The 19,059-nt window shown below is 59.5% G+C and overlaps 1 protein-coding gene across 2 annotated transcripts in view; it reads right to left on the bottom strand.

Moving 5' to 3' along the window:
- Window positions 1–4,934: 4,934 nt before the first annotated feature.
- PDE2A (phosphodiesterase 2A) overlaps window positions 4,935–19,059 on the bottom strand; it is a 91,841-nt gene continuing 77,716 nt past the window's right edge. For both annotated transcript variants that reach the window (XM_058545675.1, XM_058545674.1), the window contains 24 exons: window positions 18,711–18,864; window positions 18,425–18,477; window positions 18,155–18,229; window positions 18,013–18,054; window positions 17,415–17,483; window positions 17,021–17,151; window positions 14,227–14,338; window positions 13,727–13,766; window positions 13,526–13,589; window positions 13,039–13,111; window positions 12,711–12,888; window positions 12,378–12,490; window positions 11,655–11,732; window positions 10,629–10,751; window positions 10,077–10,147; window positions 9,666–9,788; window positions 9,261–9,348; window positions 8,957–9,004; window positions 7,865–7,939; window positions 7,603–7,702; window positions 7,232–7,344; window positions 6,795–6,833; window positions 6,551–6,657; window positions 4,935–6,202 (listed from right to left, as the gene is read on the bottom strand). In XM_058545675.1, coding sequence (XP_058401658.1) covers window positions 5,992–6,202; window positions 6,551–6,657; window positions 6,795–6,833; window positions 7,232–7,344; window positions 7,603–7,702; window positions 7,865–7,939; window positions 8,957–9,004; window positions 9,261–9,348; window positions 9,666–9,788; window positions 10,077–10,147; window positions 10,629–10,751; window positions 11,655–11,732; window positions 12,378–12,490; window positions 12,711–12,888; window positions 13,039–13,111; window positions 13,526–13,589; window positions 13,727–13,766; window positions 14,227–14,338; window positions 17,021–17,151; window positions 17,415–17,483; window positions 18,013–18,054; window positions 18,155–18,229; window positions 18,425–18,477; window positions 18,711–18,864 — 2,280 coding nt within the window. In that variant the 3' untranslated portion in view covers window positions 4,935–5,991. The remainder of the gene's footprint in view (window positions 6,203–6,550; window positions 6,658–6,794; window positions 6,834–7,231; window positions 7,345–7,602; window positions 7,703–7,864; window positions 7,940–8,956; window positions 9,005–9,260; window positions 9,349–9,665; window positions 9,789–10,076; window positions 10,148–10,628; window positions 10,752–11,654; window positions 11,733–12,377; window positions 12,491–12,710; window positions 12,889–13,038; window positions 13,112–13,525; window positions 13,590–13,726; window positions 13,767–14,226; window positions 14,339–17,020; window positions 17,152–17,414; window positions 17,484–18,012; window positions 18,055–18,154; window positions 18,230–18,424; window positions 18,478–18,710; window positions 18,865–19,059) is intronic.

Genomic DNA, 19,059 nt, shown 5'->3' with positions numbered 1-19,059 from the left:
TATTGAGCACCTACCATGCACCCACCTCTGAGGAGGGATGTGGGAAAGCAGAGCCAAGGCAGGTCTGTTCCTGCCGTTACAGGGCTCCCAGTCCAGCTGAGGAGAGAAAGCACACGCCCCTAACAGACACGCAGTGCCTGGAGATCTGAGCTGAGGGCCAGAATGGAGCAGAGGCAGATGTGAAAAAAGGGCCAGCTGCTCTAAGCCGCACCCTCCCCTCCCTGTCCCCAGCACTAGAAAGATGCGGGGGCATGGTGATGTGGCAGAAACAGCCAGCTCCCCAGGGCCTGGGCTGCGGCCGAGTCCTAGGTGGGGCCTGAGGTTGGTGACTCGAGGAAGCAAAGCCTGCAGTCCCTGGGACGGGGAGAGAACCCTGGGCCAGGAAATGGGGGCTGGTGTGTGATCTTAGAGGTCCCTGCCCTTTCTGGGTCTGTTTCCTCATCTGCCCCTGGGGATGCTCCTTCAGCTCCTTTTGCTCTAAGGGAAGTTCTTCTCCTCCAGCTACTGCCAAGAGGAGATGAAGACGCACCTGGAGTTTGTGCAGAGGTGGGGGGCAGGCGACGACTGATGGTCCAAGGCAACATGGGGCGAGGCAAGCGCTTTCCTCCAACCCAGCTTCTCGCTTTTATCTCCCCAACGCCCTCACCCCACTGCACCCCAGGCTATTTTTGTTAGTTCCTAAATTTCGTGCTTCCTGCTCCGTCCTACAGTTTCTCCGGGGATGATTTAGGAACGGAGAGTGGTAGCCATCTTGGCAGGAAGGTGTGATTCTCACACCCGGGCGGCCGATCTTCATCCTTGCTGGTGCACTTTGCTTCCTGTGCGGACCCATCCTACGATGCCCTCCAGAACAGTCTGGCTGTGCCGCCTACGCACACATTTCAGTCACACAAACTCCCCAGAAGCACGTGGCCTCCCTCCCAGCACACCCTCCTGTATCCCGAAGGCCTCCCCAGGGACTCATCATCTCAGCTTACAGATGGGAAAACCGAGACTGGTGAGGAATCCCAGCTCACCCTGCTAGGAGAGGAGGGAAAGCCGTGAAGGGATAGCAAGCAGAGCGGGCTCAGTGTGTGGTGATGACTCTGTTTTGTGTTTCAGGAGAGAGAACCCAGCGGTGCCAGTCTCTGTCAGCAGGAGGCCTCCCCTGACATTCTCCATCCTCCCCACGCCAGCCATGCTGCCTCCCCCTCCGCCCTTCCCCTCATTCCCTCCTCAACCCCAGCTCTCTCTTCTCTCCCCAGGTGCTGTCCAGAGTCTACCCTTGGTGCAGCAGCTGGCCCACTCCCTGGGGACCCAGCTTCTGCTCAGAGAAGACCCCTAACCCCTTTGCCTCCCTGCACCCGGCCCCTCCCAGGAGACTGCAGCTGAGGCTGTAGAAACAGCACCCCTCCCCATCCTCTCTCAAGCAGACTGAGCCCTGGGAGGCTGAGCAGTGAGGGCAGGCTGAGGCCTTGGGTACAGCCCCTGCACCTCTCAATCTGCTTTCCTGGTCTCTCTGCAGTGCCCTCACCTCCTGTTCCAGTTCCTCATCCCAACTCCAAGACCCCCCTGAGTCCCAGCCTCCTCCTGATGCCCCTTCACGCTCCAGCTCCATCCTGCTCTGACTCTCCCGCCTGGTCGGCGCAGGGCCTTCCCTGCAGTGCCCTCTCCTAGTTACTTCATGTGCAGAGGAGGGGTTCTGCCCACCCCTGATCATAAGGCTGGCCCTGCCTTCAGGATCCTCCTGCAGAGGGAGGCCACTCAGCAGTCAGACACCCCCAGGGCACATGGGGTCTCAGGTAGAACTGAGGGAACTCAGTCCTGTTCAGAGAGCAGCTAAAGAAGCTGGAGTCCCTCAGAAACATTTCCCATTTCCCCCATGGAGTCTGCAGAGTGTGAAGAATGTGTCTGTGTGTAAAAGAGAATGAGTGTGTGTCTGTGTGTGCGTGTGTCTGTGTGAGAAGCCATCCGTGTTTGTATGAGAGGGGCATGTATGGTGGAGGGGAGTGAGGTTAGCCCCCACAACACACATCCCCATGTACCCTTCTTGGACCGCGGGGGAGCTGAGGACAGCAGGGGTTGGGCGCCACCTGGTGGCCAGGGGCTGCACTACAAGCCATCATCCTCACCCGTTTTCTCATGCCCCTCCTGGCCCAGCAAAGCAGGCACACAGAGCTGATCCTAGATCCCTCTCTGGAATCTCAATCCACTTGCTCACCACCCTACCCGCCATGACAGTCCTGCAGAGACCGACTGAGACCCTGCCCACCTGAGTCTCCTTTCCCTATCCTAGAGAAAGAGCCCTTAGAGGGGAGTGAGGCAGGCAGGGTTCACACCCCAACCTTGGCTGATTATTTAACCTCCCTGAACCTCAGGCTACTTGGCTACAGAATGAGATAATAGTACCTACCCTACAGGATCATTGTGAGGTTTTGTGTAAAATGAAACCTTTAATTTGGGAGGGCAGGGCAGCTACAAGAAGCCATGGGGCCAAGTCTTGTGTTCTCTGACCTGTGAGGGCTGCCTGCAGGCTCCATGCAGAGACACAGCCCGCTTCCCATCCATCCTCCCATCCATCCTCTCACCCATCCTCTCATCCATCCTCCCATCCATCCTCTCACCCATCCTGCCATCCATCCTGCCATCCATCCTCCCATCCATCCTCCCATCCATCCTCCCATCCATCCTCTCACTCATCCTCCCATCCATCCTCCCATCCATCCTCCCCTGGCATTCCAAGCCACTGCCCTGCCCATCTTCCCAGGGAGCTCAACTCCTGCCAGAGGCTCCACCTAATACCTGCTTACAGGTGAGAGTGGCGCTGAGCAGCCACCCAGGGCCATTCATGGGGCCGCATGGACCCCACCTTCTGGGCCACCCCCAGTCCTCCCTCTGCCCTCGCCCCCTCCAATTGGTCACCAAGTTTCACCAGTCTCTCATGTCTTGCATTCCTCCCTCCCTCGCCCAGCCCAGGGCACCGAGCATCAGCCCTAGAATGATCTCTGCCCAGCCCCTCCCCTTGCAGTCCTCTCTGCTCTCCAGCAGGATCTTTCTAACACGCATGTCTGAGCCCTTCCCCTACTGAAACCTTCCCCTGGCTCCCCACTGCCCATCAAATAAAGCCCAGCTCCACAGCCTGGCATGCGAGGCCCTCCATGATCTGGCCTTATCTCCCCACCCACAACACCCATTCCCCAAGAGCCAGTCACGCCCCTTCTCTGGACATTTGTCGGAGCAGTTCCTTTTACCAGCAGCAGCTGGCTGCCTTTGCCCGTGGAAAAACACCTGCTCATCTTCCAACCTCACTGTGGTTCTTCTCAGGGTTATGATCCTGTTGGGAGCCCGTGGCCAGGTGTCCCATAGGGTTGTCATGGCCTGCATCTGAGTTTGGATCTGCCTCTCCCACCAGGCTCTTAGACCCTCCAGGCCAGGAACAAGGACAAATTTAGCTCTGTGTCTCAGCACAGGGTCCCACGTGCATGAGGAAATATCTGTGAGTGGTTCACTCAATTTGGTGGCAAGGAGGGATGTCAGCATGGGCCTCGAATGGGATTCGATGGCCTCAAGGGAGGGTTGGGCTGGGGACAGACAGCAGGTGCGCAGGAGGGGGAGTGAGGCCCTGTGTTGTGCTTCCCCTTCGCCCAAAGGCTCGTGGAAGAGGGACACACATGACATTCAGGGCTGGGGTCACATGCAGAGGAGCACCTCTGTCAGCCCACAATGATGCTGGAGTCAGCCGGGCACCGTTAAAATAGCCACCCGTCAGCCTTGGCCAGGATGACCGCCTGGGGCCCACCAGTCAGCCTGGTCTTGTGCTGTGAGAGGACAGAGACAGACGGGGGAGCCCAAAGCAGAGGCCGGGCAGGGGGGGGGGCCTGGACCCCACGCCCCCAGGGGAAGGCTGGAGGCCCTGAGACCACTCAGCCCAGAGGAGCAGATTCCAAACCACGACAAGCTGTGGGGCAGGAGATGCAGATGCTCCGTGGTCCCAAAGGCAAGGCTGCCCCCCGGCGGCACTGTGGGGGGTTGCAGGATGGCCCTGTCCATCTCCTCCTGGCTCTCCCTTCTTTCCTCCCCCAGAAAAGGAGATCCCAGTGCCCGGCCCTTAACATATCAACCTTTACTGACCTGGAGAGAGGAACAGGGAGAGGAGCTGGGAGGGGTGTAGGCAAGTGAGGGCATGGGGTCTGGAGACTTTGTCAGTCAGAGCCTCCTCATGGCCCCCAATCTGGAGTTGGCCCTTCTCTGTCCGTGCAGAGGCAAACACCATCCCAGCCAGGAAAGCAGGGGACTGACTCTACAGACACAGCTCAGGGCCGCATCTGGTGTAAAGTCAGACTCATGGGGGACCCCTTTTGGCAGGACTCAGAGAAACTGGGATGTGGGACTTATGGGGACACAGACAGGCACCCCTGAGGCCAGGAGGGGGTTCAGAGGCCCAGGCCCTGGCTGTATGGCCACTCGTGACCAGTTGGCTAGCAGACAGAGGGTCTAGGAGGAGCTCCAGGTCATCTCCTCCAGGCAGCCTCTCTGATTGCTTCAGCCCCTCAGTTCTCCCTCTCCAGTGCACAATCTCTGCCAGCCAACATGTCCTCTCACTGCTCCATGCCCAGGCCTCCTCATCTGCCATCCACCATCTGGCACAGGACTGGCCCAGGGTACCCTAACAGGTCTATGACTCTCCCAGAAGAGGGGCTCGGCTCCAGGGATGGGGGCTCCGGTAGCCAGGGAGTTCAAAAGGCATTTGCCGCCCCCAATTCTGTTTCCCCCCAACCTTATCCACAAAGTCTGCACACCACCCCAGGGGGGAGGGTTGGTAGAAAGAAATAGATTTATTCTCATGTACAAAGCGGTCAGCCCACGGGACCATATACAACAGTTGCACAGAGTCCTAGAAAAACGCATCTCTCTAAAGGCAACTCAGAATAGGTAAGGCAGGTGGCCCCCCTCCCCCCACCCACACCACGTACAGAACAAAACAGAGACGGGAGAAGCCAGCAGCCAGGCTGACCCAAGTGGCCTGGCCCTATGGGGTCACCCAAGCCCCGGGTCACGGGTGGATATGGCCTTGAAGAGGTGAGACGCCCTGCCAGGGCTGAGGCCAGGTCCTTCTCTGGCTGCAGGGATCGGGGTAGGGCCTTGGGCTAAGGGGGTGCTCTCCGGGACCAGTGAGGGACTCAGGATGGGCTCTCCGCCCTAGGGCAGCAGGCACATTCCCCGGCCTCTCCTGGGACTCCACAGAGCTGTGGGGACTTTGATCTAAAAGGGGTCTTAGAGAACGGATTGTCTCACTCTCCTGTTTCGCCCACACAGGGGGAGGGACGTGCCCAGGGTCACACAGCCAGGGGCGAAGCCCTGCTGACCCACCGGGGCCTGTCTCCCAGCCCAGGGTCCTTCCCGCTCATGATTCCCATCCTGCTTTCCTCCTGAGCCCCTCTCCCCAGATATGCCCCTCCAGCAGCTTCCTCGTGGGGCCCCTGCATCTCCCCAGGTCCCCATCCCCACCATAAGTGTAGTGGCTATCGTCAGGGGCACCTGAGGCCCTGGGGTTATTTCCAGTCCTCCAGCAGAGCTGACGACTGTTTCTGAGGCCATCCTCTGCTCTCAGATGACCCACCTTCTCCCCTCATGAGGATCCTGAAGAGGGGAAAGGGCACAGATCCGGTGGGGCAGGAATGGGCCCAGGGGAAACCATCCAGGTTGCCTCCGAGAAGGAGTGGCTCGGCGAGGACTGGCCAAGGTGTGGTCAGAGGCGCAGAGCAGGTCCCCCTGCTCGTTGGTCACCCCTGTGCTCTCAGAGGACAAATCACAAAGTCTCGGTGAGGCTGAAGTCTTGCTCCCATTACACAGACGAGAAAGCTGAGGCCCGGGAAGGTCGGTCCTTGCCCAGGGTCACACCAGACGTCCTGGTCTAGATCCCAGGACCTGTGGCTCTGGTCCCAGTGCATCCAGGCAGACCAGTGGAGGGCTGTGGGAGGAGGCCTGGGCGGGGATGGGTCCAAGAGGGGCTCACTCAGCATCAAGGCTGCAGCAGCCATTGACGGGGCCCCTGGTGCCGTCCAGCTGAGGCACCTCATACTCCTCGTCCAGGAAGTCCAGCGAGTTGTTGCTGGGGAGGCCGCGGATGGTGAACTTGTGGGACACCTTGGTCCAGTGCTCACGGTTGGAGGCCACGCGTTCATACAGCTCTGCGGCCTTGGGGAACAGGTCCTGCAGCAGCCTGAGGGCATGGGGGAGGGTTAGAGGTCAGAAGTCAGACCGTGAGCAGCAAGAAAGATTAAGGCTGTACCCCAGGGAGAACTTCCACAAGAGTGTGAGGTGCAGGACTGGACGCTCAAGGAGGACACGACAGCCTCTTTCCATAGTGGACCATGTGAGGGGCCCATTTAGGGGCAAAGCAGGAGACAGCTGTGCCCAGAGGCAGCGGGGTGGATCAGATGGAGCTGGTTCAGGCCAAGCCCAGCACCTGTGTCTGCTGTGGTGGCCACAGCCAGCCCGTCCCACCCCACGCTCTCTGTGCAGGGTCCCCAGCAGGCTCCCCGTGGAGGGTCCCCGCGAGCTCACTCACTTGTAGATGGGCATCGCGATGTGCTCCATGAAGCTGATCTGCAGCTCGGGGATGTAGGCCTTCTCACGGTCCATCATCTCCATCGGCCTGTTGCCCATGGCCTTCTCCTGCGGGCACCAAGTTGTCAGACCTGCCCCTCTTCTGCCTCCGTCAGCCACCAGGGTCAGGATAATGCAGCCCCCACCCGGCCCCAGGCCAGGAGCCCTCTCCCACTGGGGACACCCTGAGGTCACTCTCCACATACCAAGTCTCCCTGGGAGAAGAACTCTTTGTAGATCAGCTCCTGAAAGGCCAACACTCTCGTCACATCCTGCCAGTGGGATCCATCCACCCGAGACCTCTGACAGCCCACTCCCAAGGGGGCAAAACGAGCCATCCCTCAGCCCCACCTCAGGGCCTGTCCTCACCATCCCCAGCCTGGCAGAGGGTGGCCCCAGATGGCGAGGAGTGGCTGGGTTCTGGCCCACCTTCCACCAGCCACTGACTTGCTGTGTGACCCCAGGCAAGTCCACGTCCCTTTCTGAACCTCCCCATTTGTCACCCTGAGGTGGTCTAGCCTTCTGTCTCCCCAAAATACAGCCAGGCTGAGCTCAGCACAGAGAGGGTGTTCAGGCTCAGGGAGCCACACCCAGCCGGGCCGAGTGTGCAGCCTGCGCCTTCCCAGGGAGGGGTGGCACTTACTGCGATCTTCCTCGTGGTCTTCCAGCCCTTCGTCTGGTCAGAGAGGTCACAGGAGGTCATAAGGAGGCAGAGGAGGAGGCTGTGGTGCTGCTTGTTGGTTCGGTCATAGCCCACTGTTGGGGAGAGGATGGGGTCAGAGAGAGGCGCCAGCCTCTTAGCTCCCTCTCTCTGAGGGCAAGGACCCCAGGGCCCACCCCAAAGTGGTTCAGGGAATTCCAGCCCCTGGATGCGAGCCACAGGGCTGGTGCTGTGTCTGCCTGGGGGGTTGATGCTGGAGGAGGTAGGTCTGAACCCCAGGGGATGCTGCTCTCCAGGCAAATCCCTGTCTTGGTTCTTCCCCAACCCCGAGGCCCAGGACTAAAGGCAGGCACCTTCAGCCATCTTCTGGAGGTCCTTGAAGATACGGAGGTGGTGGGCCAGGTCCGTGGCCAAGATGATGTCCCGCATCAGGTCCAGCATGCGCTGATAGTCCTGGGCCGGGGCGGGAGGTGGAGAGGGGATAGCCATCACAGCCTCCGGCCAGACACCCCACCCACTCCCCTGGCCCTGAGGAGCCTCCGCCCCTTGGCTCCCTCTCCTGTCTCAGGCCAGCTCCCGGCTCCCACGCCCTCGCCCCCACCCCAGCCCCATCACCTTCCGGGAGAAGTGGTCGAAGATGTTGCAACCGTGGGTGTTGAGGATGGCGATGGCCTGAGCGAAGTGGTGCCTCTGGGGGGAGAGGAGTGATGGAGCCCGGCCGGGCGGGGGGCTCCCCTCACCACAGACCCCGAGAGAGAGAGCAGGCCCGGCCCCGCCCCAGCCCCCAAGGTGAGCGGAGCAGGCAGAAATGGGGAGTCAGGGGTCCCAGGTCCCTTTCTGGGCTCTGTTTTGACCCTCTGTGTGACCACGGCCAAGTCTCTGCCGGCTCTGAGCTCCAGAGGCCTCAGCTGTCACATGGAGGGACATGACGAGGTATGCTCTGAGGGCCTCTCGAGCTGGAACAATCCTGAAATGACTCCTCGGAGTCCTCGACACTAATTCATGCAGCCAACATTTGTTTGCTGACAAAGAAAGGCACTGAGGAGATGAGGGCAAGGCCCTGGCTCCTGACGCTGAAGGGCTGTCACTCGGAGGAGGAGCAGGCTGACCCCAGGGTGCGGGGGGCAGAAGCAGGGCTGCCACCAGGCCTCCTAGGAGGGAGTGAGCCCCTCGTCTCTGGGGGTATACAAGCAGGGGCAGTCTCTGGAGGGGTGTTGCAGGAGGCAGAATGGGGCAAGGCGACCTTGGAAGTTTGGCTCCCATTCTGTGCCACACCCTGTGCCAAGTGCAGGGAACTCAGAGATGTCTCGGATTTTGTCCCTGCCCCAAGGAGCCCCCATCTAGGGGGGTGCGGCAGGCCCAAACCAAACAACTTAAGGCACAGCTGTGTGTGATGGGCATGAAGCCCGCCCCAGGCTTGGCAGGGAGGGGGTGCTGGGGTGTTCCCAGACACGCAAGGAGAAACATGCTAAATACAGTCCTCCCTTCGCAAAGCTGGGCTCGGGCAGAGCCTGCAGCCGGACTCGCACCTGCACCCCTCCAAGCCCATCCAGGAAAAGGAGCCAGACATGCCCTGACGGGGGCTGCAGCTCTCACAGCCTGTCTGGAGAGCGGGGTTTGGGAAGGGGAGGAGCTGGTCACAGTCTAACTTTGCAAGTCACTGGCCTTAAGGGGATGATGGTGACGGGATATTGGGCAGGATGGTACCTCCATGACAGAGCCCTCGGAGCTGTAGAGTGCGGCCAGCACAGATTTCTGGAAAAGCCCAGAAAGACTCCATCACTCCTCACATAGATGTGACCGCCTGCCACATTAGGTCCAGCTTCACCCTGCTCCTCCCCGCCCCTCCCCGCCCCCCCCATCTCGAGCCCAGTGCACAGCCTGGGAGAGCCGCCTCCTGGCTCTAAGACCAGCTCCTGGTCTCACAGCTCCCACCACTCCTCAGGCTGGAGGGGTGAGACCCCCAGATACACCCAGGAGGGCGCCCACTGTGAGGAGGGCAGGGTCTCACCGAGGCCACCTGGAAGGAGTTGTTTGTGCCTCTGTGGTCCAGGTCGTGACACATGCAGGAAATAAACAAGGCAAAGATCTCCATGTCCCTGGGTGGGAGACAGAGAGGAGAGGCTCAGCCACAGCTCCCTCCCCAGCCTCCAGAGGAAGAACGGCTGGAGGAGATGTCCACCCAGACAGAAGCTCGGGACACTGGGGTCCCCTTCCTGGAAAGAAGCCCTGGTTTGGACTTTGGCTGGCCCATCACTCCCTGGGCATGCAACTGTGAGCAAGTCCCGCCCGGAAAATGGGGCTATGAACCCTCTTCACCAGCAGCTAAGAGGGTCCCATGAGGTGGGGCATGTCAAGTGCCCGTCCCGGGAAGGGGACCCCAGCGGCTGCCACATGGGGGAGTGCCGCCACTCACTCGAGGTAGTTGGTGAGCTCCAGGTTCTTGTAGAGCAGGTAGCAGAAGTGGGAGACAGAAAAGGCGTGCATCCAGTTGTGGTAGGGGGGGTCCCGGTAGCCCTTCTTCACCATCAAACAGAACCTGGGGGAGGGGAGAGGGCAGCAGATGGGCCTCAGGCTCTCCTCCTCCAGGAAGCCCTTCAGGCTCTGCCCTGCCCCATTCCTTCCCTTTCCTCATGGTCCCAGTGTCTGGGGATTGCCTCTCACTCATGGATCCTCCCCGCCCCCACAAGACTGGGCCTCCCCTAGTCGTCCTCAGATACCCCTTCCCAGAATGCTGGCGATGACAGGTGTGAGACTAGCAGACAGAGAGAGGCAGGGACCAGGGCTGTCTGCACTCAGAGCGGGGGGGTGGGCTGGGGGCACACACCGGGCCAGTGTCGGGCAGTCAATTTTGTAGTTGTTGATGAAATTCATGTCCTGCAGCATGCTCAGGATGGCCTGGAGAGGGCAGAGGGAGGGGGCAGAGGGACTGTCAGTTTCAAGATGGGGCCCCTGTCTTGGTCCTTCTTGAGGCCTCCAAAATTTTGGAGTCTTAGAACTTGAGATCTAAACTGGAGAACCATAAAATGGTAGAGCCGAGCATTCTCAGAGCCATGAACTTTCAGAAATACGGGCAGCTAAGAACTCCTGGAACCAAGCTCACACGAAATCTTAAAAAAACAGGGAGGGAGGTGCCAACCCAAGGCCACGTGCCCTGGGCATCTTTGGTGCTGGAGCAGCCCTCGGCGATCATCTAGTCCTGGCCCTGGCAGGCCCTGTGGTCCATGCTGGCAGACCACATGCCCGCCTCATCTCTGAGGGAGACTCTATAGCCTTCCTTGATGACTCTGTCCTGCCAGGAAGTTCCTATGCACATCTAACTTAAATCTCCAGCTGCACACCCTCCACCTCCGCAGTCCAGTGAGGAGGCCCAGCTCACCATGGAGGTGTCATCCTCGGGCAGAGAGCGAGGGGTGTAGGTGAAACTGGAAAAGTTGGAGTCAATGGCAGCCACAGGCTGGATCCCGTCATGGAGAAGTTTGGTGTATTCATCATCAGAGACCTAGAAGGGACCAGCCAGGGCATTAGAAGATGACTTCACCCCATCTAATGTCCTCACCCTCAAATTCCCACAGCGGGGGGTGGGGGAGAAACATCCACCCAGAATGCACTCTAGCTGGGCCATCCACTCCACAGATTGTCACTGGGCAGGAGAGCACCACCCTCCCCTCACAGCCCTGCAGCCCACCTATGGTGCCTCCTTGTCTGTGACCACCCTCATCTGTGACAGCCTATTGTTGGCAAAGACAGGGAACACCCCTTCGTGACACCCCCAGACCACGTCAGCTTTTCATCAACACTAACTCAAGGATTCCTTCTCTTGGGGGACTGTCCCAGAGTCTAACCTCAATCCTTCGTAGGTCAAAACTATGGTTTTGACCCTATCCACAAAGTCTGGAACCCTTCGGTTTGGACACAAGTGAGAAGAAAAGTTCAAATCAACAATGATCAGCACACACTCTGAACTAAAAGCCCAGGACAGCCTTTCTGACGCAGGGTCTGGGAACGGGATGGAATATCTTAATGAGGACTGCCCAGGACTGCATGACCTGTACCGAAGGGAGCTGGGGGGAGGGCCTGAGTGGGCTTCCCAGCAGGCAGTAATTTCCAAGATAAGAATTATCCCTGGGTGGGGGAACACATGTCCGAACCAAGTTCTGCCCTGGGCTGGGTCCAGCTGCCAGCCTTCGGGCTGAACCAGGGACAGCCTGGAGGAGAGGCTGCCCTGAAGGAGAGCAGGAGGCCAGGCATTGTTTTGGTCTATCTTCTCTTCAGGAGAGGGCGATCAGAAAGCCCAGCCTGGTCCTGGGCCCCTAAGGATTCTGGGAGGCAGGGAAGGAAAAGGTGGGCCACAGGGGACCCTGGGACTCTGAGAAGGAGGACAGAAGCTCCGGGCAGGCCTCACCTTCATGTGGTACATCATCATCTCGTTGGCTAGGTGGCTGCGATACTGGGCCTCATTCACTTTCTTGTATAGGAGGGACTAGGAGGAGAGAGGGAAAGAGGGGGCTCAAGCAAGGTGGCTGTGAAACCTCAGCATGCCCAGGACTGGGACAAAGGGGTCACACAGAACCCCCTTCCTGTCCCGAGCTGGCCCCAGTGGCAGACTTTGGGCTCTGGCTCAGAGTAGGGAGCCCCCTCCAACTTGCATCCAGACCTCCCCTTACTCCTTCCAGGGCCTCAGAATTTGTTCTGGCACTTTGCACCCCTCCTGAGCCTGCCCCATCTTCAGTGATGGAGCCCGAGGCCCAGAGCAGAGAAAGAGAAGCAAGAAGGAGGGACTGCATCAGGGACTCAGGGGTTGGATCCCCAGCCACAGCTGCCAGCTCTGGACAATGAGACCCAACATTTCCCAAAAAGAAGCTGACCAGGGGCTTGCGTTGAGGCTGCTTCCAGAGAGGGGGGAAATAATGACAACTGGGGTGTCCCATGGTCCTGGGAGGCTAACTGGACAGGACAGGACATAGCATCCCCAATTTTCAGACTGCAAACTGAGGCCAGAGGTGACCAGGGTATTGAAGATTGAGTTCCGGGCCAGGGCACAGACCCAACTGGACAGAGCAAGGAGAGCCAAGGCGGATAGGAGAACAGAGGGTCTTGCACCGGCCCGGCCCCTGTCCCCGCTCACGTGGGCGATGCTGATGCCGCAGTAGATGGAGAAGGCCGTCGCCAGGTCCTCGTCAAACTTGCTGAACCATGGTCCGTTGATCTTGTTCACCAGCTCGGCCACACCGATGACCTCTGGGGGCCGGAGAGGAGCTAGGACCGGCCCGTGGATGTGTCCGGGGGGATCTGCCCTCCCAAGGTGTCCTCAGGGGGACGTCCCATTCCTGGGAAACCCTGACCCTTCTGCTGCGGGACGCTAAGGCAGTGGAGAAGGCGTGCGGACCCTCCGCTCGGCTCCGCCCCATCCCGCTCAGGCCCCGCCCCGCCCCTCCTCCCGGAGCCGCCGGGCCCGCACCCTGGTTCTCGTTCTTGATGGGGAAGCAGAGAATGTTGCGCGTGCGGAAGCCTGTGCTGTCGTCCACGCCACGGTAGAACAGCGGGTGCGCGTACGCGTCCGGGATGTTCAGGATCTGGCCCGTGGTCGCCACGTGGCCCGCGATGCCCTGGTCGGCTGGGATGCGGATCTCATAGCTCTGCCAGGATAGGGATGGAGTAAGAAGAAAGAAGCTGGGGACCGGCCACAGAGCGGACCATGGACTCTCCGGCCTGCTCCCCAGATCCCCTGCGGAGTCCCGGCCCACAAGACCACGGCCACACACTCCCTCCGCGCGGCCCTGCCTCACCTCGTCCTCCACCACGCCCCCGTCGAACACCTTGGCCACCAGTTCATTCTGATCCAGCAGGAACACGGAGCAGCTGTGGGGAGACGGCCTTGGTCCATAGGGCCCTGACACCCCTCTCCGACCACCCCCCACTTCTCACAACTTGAGGCAAAGCCCAGATTTCTGAGGCCTGGAAGGAGTGATCTGTGGTGAGAGACTCTCCTCGGGGGTGGTGACCCCAGAATTAGTCCATCCCAATGATTTTTTTTTTTTTTTTTGTAGTGCTTACTATGTGCCAGGCACTGTGTTAGGAGCTGAGGACCCACGGCCAGCAAAGCAAACCCCGCCCTGCTGTCATTGGATATTATAGTCTAGTGAGGGACACAGGCATGGAATAAAGGGTCACACCAACGGTGACGGGGTCCCACAAGAAGGCAGTGGAGGGGAAAAGAGAGGGAGGGACGGAGGCGATGAGGACTGCGGCCCGACCCGGGGTAGATTCACTCACATCTCAGCATTGCTGAGGTTCCTGGCCTCTGTGATGATCTCCTGGAGCAGGACAGAGACATCATCTGTGGAGGGAGAAGCATGGGGGCAGTGGTGAGACCAGGCTGGAGTGCCCAGGCCAAGCACCCCCACCCCACCTCCCCCAAACACCAGCCCCCACTCCCACCCCACAGCCAGGCATGTAGGGGGACAGTGCACTCACCCAGGTGCGTGAAGAGGTTCTTTGCCACTTGGAGAAGAGCCTGGAAAGGAGAAAATGGAGATCATATGGGTCCAGGTAGTCACCCTCTCCCGCTCCATGCCTCCAATAGCCCCAGGGCTTCTCATTCCTCCCTTAGGGCTCTCCGGACAGGCTGGAGCCTGGCAGAGTTACATTATATCCTTTGGCTACTACGTGAAGGAGAAAGAATAGCCCCAGTGAAGGTGCACAGAAATCTTGAGTCTCAGATGCCCTTTCACCTCCACCTCTAGCCACCCAGATGTTGCTGTAGTACCCAAATTGAACACTAGAGGGCGATCGCATACAGTGCCTGCAGCCATTGCGCTGTCCCGAGGAACCACGACTTCCCTTCTCTAAGAGGCACTGGGTCATCTCCCTGGCTTCTGTCCGGAAAGACATGGGCTTTTCCCTTATGGATGACTCTCTGGGGCTGAGAGCAGGGTGACTCCGTCCCTGGGGGAGGCGCAAGGCAGGTTACTCACCTGGCACTCACACTTGAGCTTCTGCTCCTTCTGGAAGGCCAGGGTGCTGGTGAGCACGGTGCTGGTGTAGTGGAAGCAGTGCTGAATCACGTGCTCATCCTGGTCTGTGAACCTGGGGGAGGGGCGGGGTCACTGGAGAGGGAGCACGACAGACTGCTCTCCCCGTTTCTCCTCACTTCTGTTCCTCCAGCAAGCCCACTCAGATCCACCAGCTAACCACCACTCTCCTCCAACGGGGCTGCCCACTGCACAGGCAGCGTGGGCCAGCCTGCCCTCAGACAGGAGGCTCCCTCAGGGGAGGGCGCTAATCCTCCTCAGACACAGATCAAAAGGTGTTTTTCTCCTCAGACTACTGTTTCTTGAAGGCAGAGCCATGTCTCCCTCTTCTGACTTCGGTCTTCTCCCTCAGACTAGAGACTTGCCCAGGCCAGAGCTGGATGTTCTGCTCTTCCCCAGGGCCCCTACTGTCCCCAGACTCTGCGGGCCCGATTTGGTGCCTCCACAAACCCTAAGGTGGTTGTGGGGGGGCAGTGCCCATCCTGCTCATGGAGCTAGCTCTCATCTGACAAGAACAGCCCCAAATCCTGCTGAGGCCATTCAATCTGGCCACCAAATGATTTGTCACCAGGGAGTTTTGTGGGGTTGGATGGACCAAGATGGGGCAGGACCTGGTCCAGGGACATGGGTAAGCCTCTCCAGGTGGGGGTCATGGGGCCGGGGGAGGAGCACGCCTCAGAGATCTTGACTATCTCTCTGCGCCCCCCCCCCCCCCCCGATTTCCCTGCCCAGGCCCCTCCCCATTTTTTGGCTGGCCTCAGTGCTCCTCTCTGCTGGGAGATCCCCCACTTGTGCGCGCTGTCCAGTGATTCGGGTCTAGATCCCAGTCCCCACCACCCTGTGTCTGCCTGCCCACCTTCCTTACTATGGCATTTGAGGGCCCTCAGTCTGGTCCCACCCACCTCCCTCCTCTCATCTATGGGCGTCTCTCAGCTTCAGCCACAGTAAGATCCTCATCACGCTGAGAAACATCTCAGGCTCTTTCACACCTTCGTGCTTTTTCCCACACCGTTCCCTCTGCCTAGAATACCTTTCCCACCCTCCTCCCTCTATGCCCTGAAAATAAACTTCCCGTCTTGAAGGCAGGAACCATACCCAGCGCAGAGCCTGGTACAGGGGAGACATTTGGGAGGTGTTTGCTAAATGTCTTAACTGTACCCTACCTCTGCCACCAGCCCCATCACACTCCCAGATGAAGATTCTGGAATCCCTGTTCTCTGGCTTCCAGGCAGCTTCTCTGCAGTCACTGCTTTGAGCTGAGCCCCACCTTGGTTCGTGCAATCATCCAGCACTCGCTGCCTGAAATATGTGGGACCCAGGGATAGCCTTGCCCCTGCCCTGGGCCTCAGGGCTGTGCCCAAGGCCCCATCTCATTTCCCTTCTGATACCACCTCTCCTCCAGGTCTAGGGCCATCTCAGAACCCGGTCCCACAGCCAGCAACCAGAGGCCACAGCCCCTGCTGGAGCCTCACTCTGCACTCCCCTCCCCAAGGGCCTTCCCAAGGCCATCTGGCCAGCACAGGGCTGGACACAGTGGTGCTCAACGTGTGTTTACTGAATGGCATAAATGCTCCCATCACTAGGATGCCCACCAGTTCCAAATGACACAGATCCCAGATCCTCCCTGCCTCAGCAGGTTCTGCTTCGTCCCTGTCTTCATTTTCCTAGCCTCATCCAACTGTCTACAGCGCTCCGTGCTGACAGGTCCTGCTGCTCAGACCTATGACTCCCAGATCTCTCCCCAACCCCTGCAGACCCCCTCCGCGGGCTTCTGACCCCTCTCTGGTCCCAACATCTCCAGTCTCCACTTCTTGCAGGAGCTCCAGGCCCTCAAACCCAGCCTGCTTGTTTGGGTCCTAGGGCCCAAGCATCTTGTCAGCATCTCTGCATCCTAGAATCTGGACTCCACGCCTCACCTGCCTGCTCCTCCCTACCTGTAGGATAGGCACAGACTGCTAGACCTGCTGGACCACGTGTGGCGGCATTCACATCCTGAGCCTGCACCCAGGACAGACACGGCTAATCGATCACAGCACTGTTTCTCACTAAACCAAGATCCATTCTCAACACAATGCTCAGGCAGCTACTACCAATTAATGAGTTGGTGTAGGACATGAAATCTATTTATGATACCACTTCTAGGCCCCAGTTCTTGAGCTATCCTTCCTGGCTAAGCCTGTTTACCTGACTCCGTATCCTACCCACCCCTCTGTTTCACATGATTCTTACAGCTGCCCTGTCCATACCTCCAAAGACCCTCAGCTTAGCCCAGCCCCCAGCCTATTCCCTTTAGCCATTGTCCACTGTGTCAGTGATGCTCTGTGGGTCCCAGAGAGTCCACCCATCCCAGAGCTCACTGCCTCTCCATCAGGCAGTTCTCAGCAGAAATGCCAAAACAGGGGATGCCAAGTGGGGGGAAGGCCAGTACCTGACGAGTGGATGATCCAAACTGCAGGAAGTGGGCAAAGAGAAGGCGAACTCCCATGGACCTCAACATGATTTTAAAGAAGCCAAAATGGGTGATGGAGAGTCAACAATTACCTGTGCCTCAGCCAGCAGCAGCTGCGAGGGTCTAACACCTTCAGAATCCCACAGTGTCTTGCACCAACAAAGCATTCAGCCCACCACTGCTGAACAGTACCCCCTGCCCAGTACCCTTCCCAACTGTTACCCTAGGAGAGCCCCGCCCAGCCTCTCAGCTCCATCTACTCATCCACATCACCCCACCCAGACTCACAAGTCTTCTCCGAGCTTGTTGAAGGCGCAGGCCAAGGCCACCACCTGGTCAGTGGCCCGGCTGATGACAGGGACACAGAGCATGGCCTGCAACTCACAGCCCAACATGCTTTGCAGCTGTTGCACATCCTCCTGCAAAGGGAAGTGAGTCAGGGCAGGGAAGGAGGGAGGGAGTGGGCTTTCCTCCCCCAGCCCTCCTCCACCCTCTGCAACAGGCAGTTCTAAGGGACTCATGCAGGATGGGAGGCACTATGACATCAGGGTGGCTTGAGAAAGTCCCCAGGGCTTGTCTCCCCCATTCCTAGGCTGCCCCGTCCCAGAGACCCTGGCCCTGAGGACTGGGCAGTGGGCTCTCCCCTTGCCTCCTCCCCTGGTCCAGTCAGGCCATGGCTTACAGAGGTGAGATCTTTCAGCTGGATAGACTTCTTGTCTTCCACCACCTGGCCCAGGCGTCCCGTCGTCAACTGCGGAGTGCAGAGAGGCTGAGTCAGGGCCCACTCTCCCCAGGGTCAGGCAATCTCAGTCCCCGCCCCCAAGTCTGGAAGTTTCAACGACCTCTTTAATCAGTCCAAATGGTGGATGGAGTCAACACTGAGGAGCAGAGTGGGGCTGGGGGAGTCTGCTCTTGACCAGAATCCCCTATGGAGGACTTCAGGGTCTTCCCTGAGTAGGAGAGAGAAAAGCAGACTCCAAGGATGCCCATTGATCTCAACAGATTCTAAGAGAGCCAAATCCAGAAAGACTCCAATAAAGGTGAACAGGTCCCAGGAAGCCTGTCTATAGATTGTAAGAGATTTATCCTAATGGATCCTGATAATGGGAGTTGTGATCTCTCATAACATTTCTAAGTAGATCCTAAGATCCAGATAATTCCATGAGATTCCAAGAGATTCTGGCAGGTCCCCGTCCCTTTGGGCAGGTCCCAGCAGTGCCTAGCTGGCCTGGCCTCGCTGCGCCTGCAGACGCCAACGGAGGGAGGGACGCAGGACTCACCGGAAAGCGGATCTCTTCCTCCAGCACTTTATCTCCCATGACCTGAGGGCAGAGTGGCGGGACTGCTTAATGGATGGGCAAGGTTTTTCCTCTCGGGGACCCGGGTCCCTGTCCCCGCCCCACAGTGGACCTGGGCCCTCACCTTACAGGAAAGCTGGAGATTGTCCTCGGACACCAGCAGGAGGCAGCAGCAGGACGCCTGGGTCTCCTGCTGCAGCTGAGAGGGAGGGACACAGCGAGGGGTGACCGCGGATCTGGACCCCCCTTCCCCACACTCCCCACCCTCTCGCCTCTCTGAGGCTGCTCAGGTAGGTGGAGAGAGGAGGGGCGGGAAGTCGGAATCTGAACTGAGACGGAGGGCTCACGGGGACGTTGGTCCCTGGAGGAACACAGTGGGGGCACAGGGACTCACGTATTGGAGGACTTTGAGCTGCAGGGAAGAGGCATCCAGGTCGTAGAGTTCCCCTGCAATGGCGGGGCGCGGGTCAGAGTGAGGGCCCATAGACGTCCCCCAAGAATGGGCCGCCTCGGGCTCCACCTGCCCACTCAGCCCATAGACCGCCCTTCTAAATTCTACCCCGGCCCGCCCCCGGCCGCGCCCCACCTCTCAGGCCCCGCCCACCCTGCCACCGGCCCCGCCCTCCCCTCCAGGTTCGGCCCTGCCCCGTCCCCAGGGCCCGCCCCAGCCGGGTCCTCACCGCAGAGTTGCAGGATCTTTCGGTCCTGGTCGCTGTACACAACCCCGGCCTTCTGGTCTCCCGCCGCCCCCGCCGGGGAGTTCTGGACCGCTTCGGGGGCCGCGCCGGGCCTGCGCTGCTGCAGGGCCTGCACCCTTCGCAGGGCCACCAGGGTCTGGGGCGGGCCGAGCGGTCAGCGAGCCACTCGCCCCTCCTTTACCGCGCTCGCCGCCGCGGGACTCCTTGCCTTTGCTCAAGCCATTCCCTCTGCCAGCGGTGCCCATCGCCCCTACCCGTCCCAAACAACTCATCCACCCTCCTGTGGGCCCCCACTGCCCCTGGAACTGCTAAGTACGGGGTTTGTCTCCGG

The sequence above is a fragment of the Diceros bicornis genome, chromosome 7 (genome assembly GCF_020826845.1).
Source record: "Diceros bicornis minor isolate mBicDic1 chromosome 7, mDicBic1.mat.cur, whole genome shotgun sequence".
Lineage (NCBI taxonomy): Eukaryota > Metazoa > Chordata > Mammalia > Perissodactyla > Rhinocerotidae > Diceros > Diceros bicornis.
The sequence above is the reverse complement of the archived record's forward strand: the minus strand, read 5'-3'. Positions and strand labels throughout refer to the sequence as shown.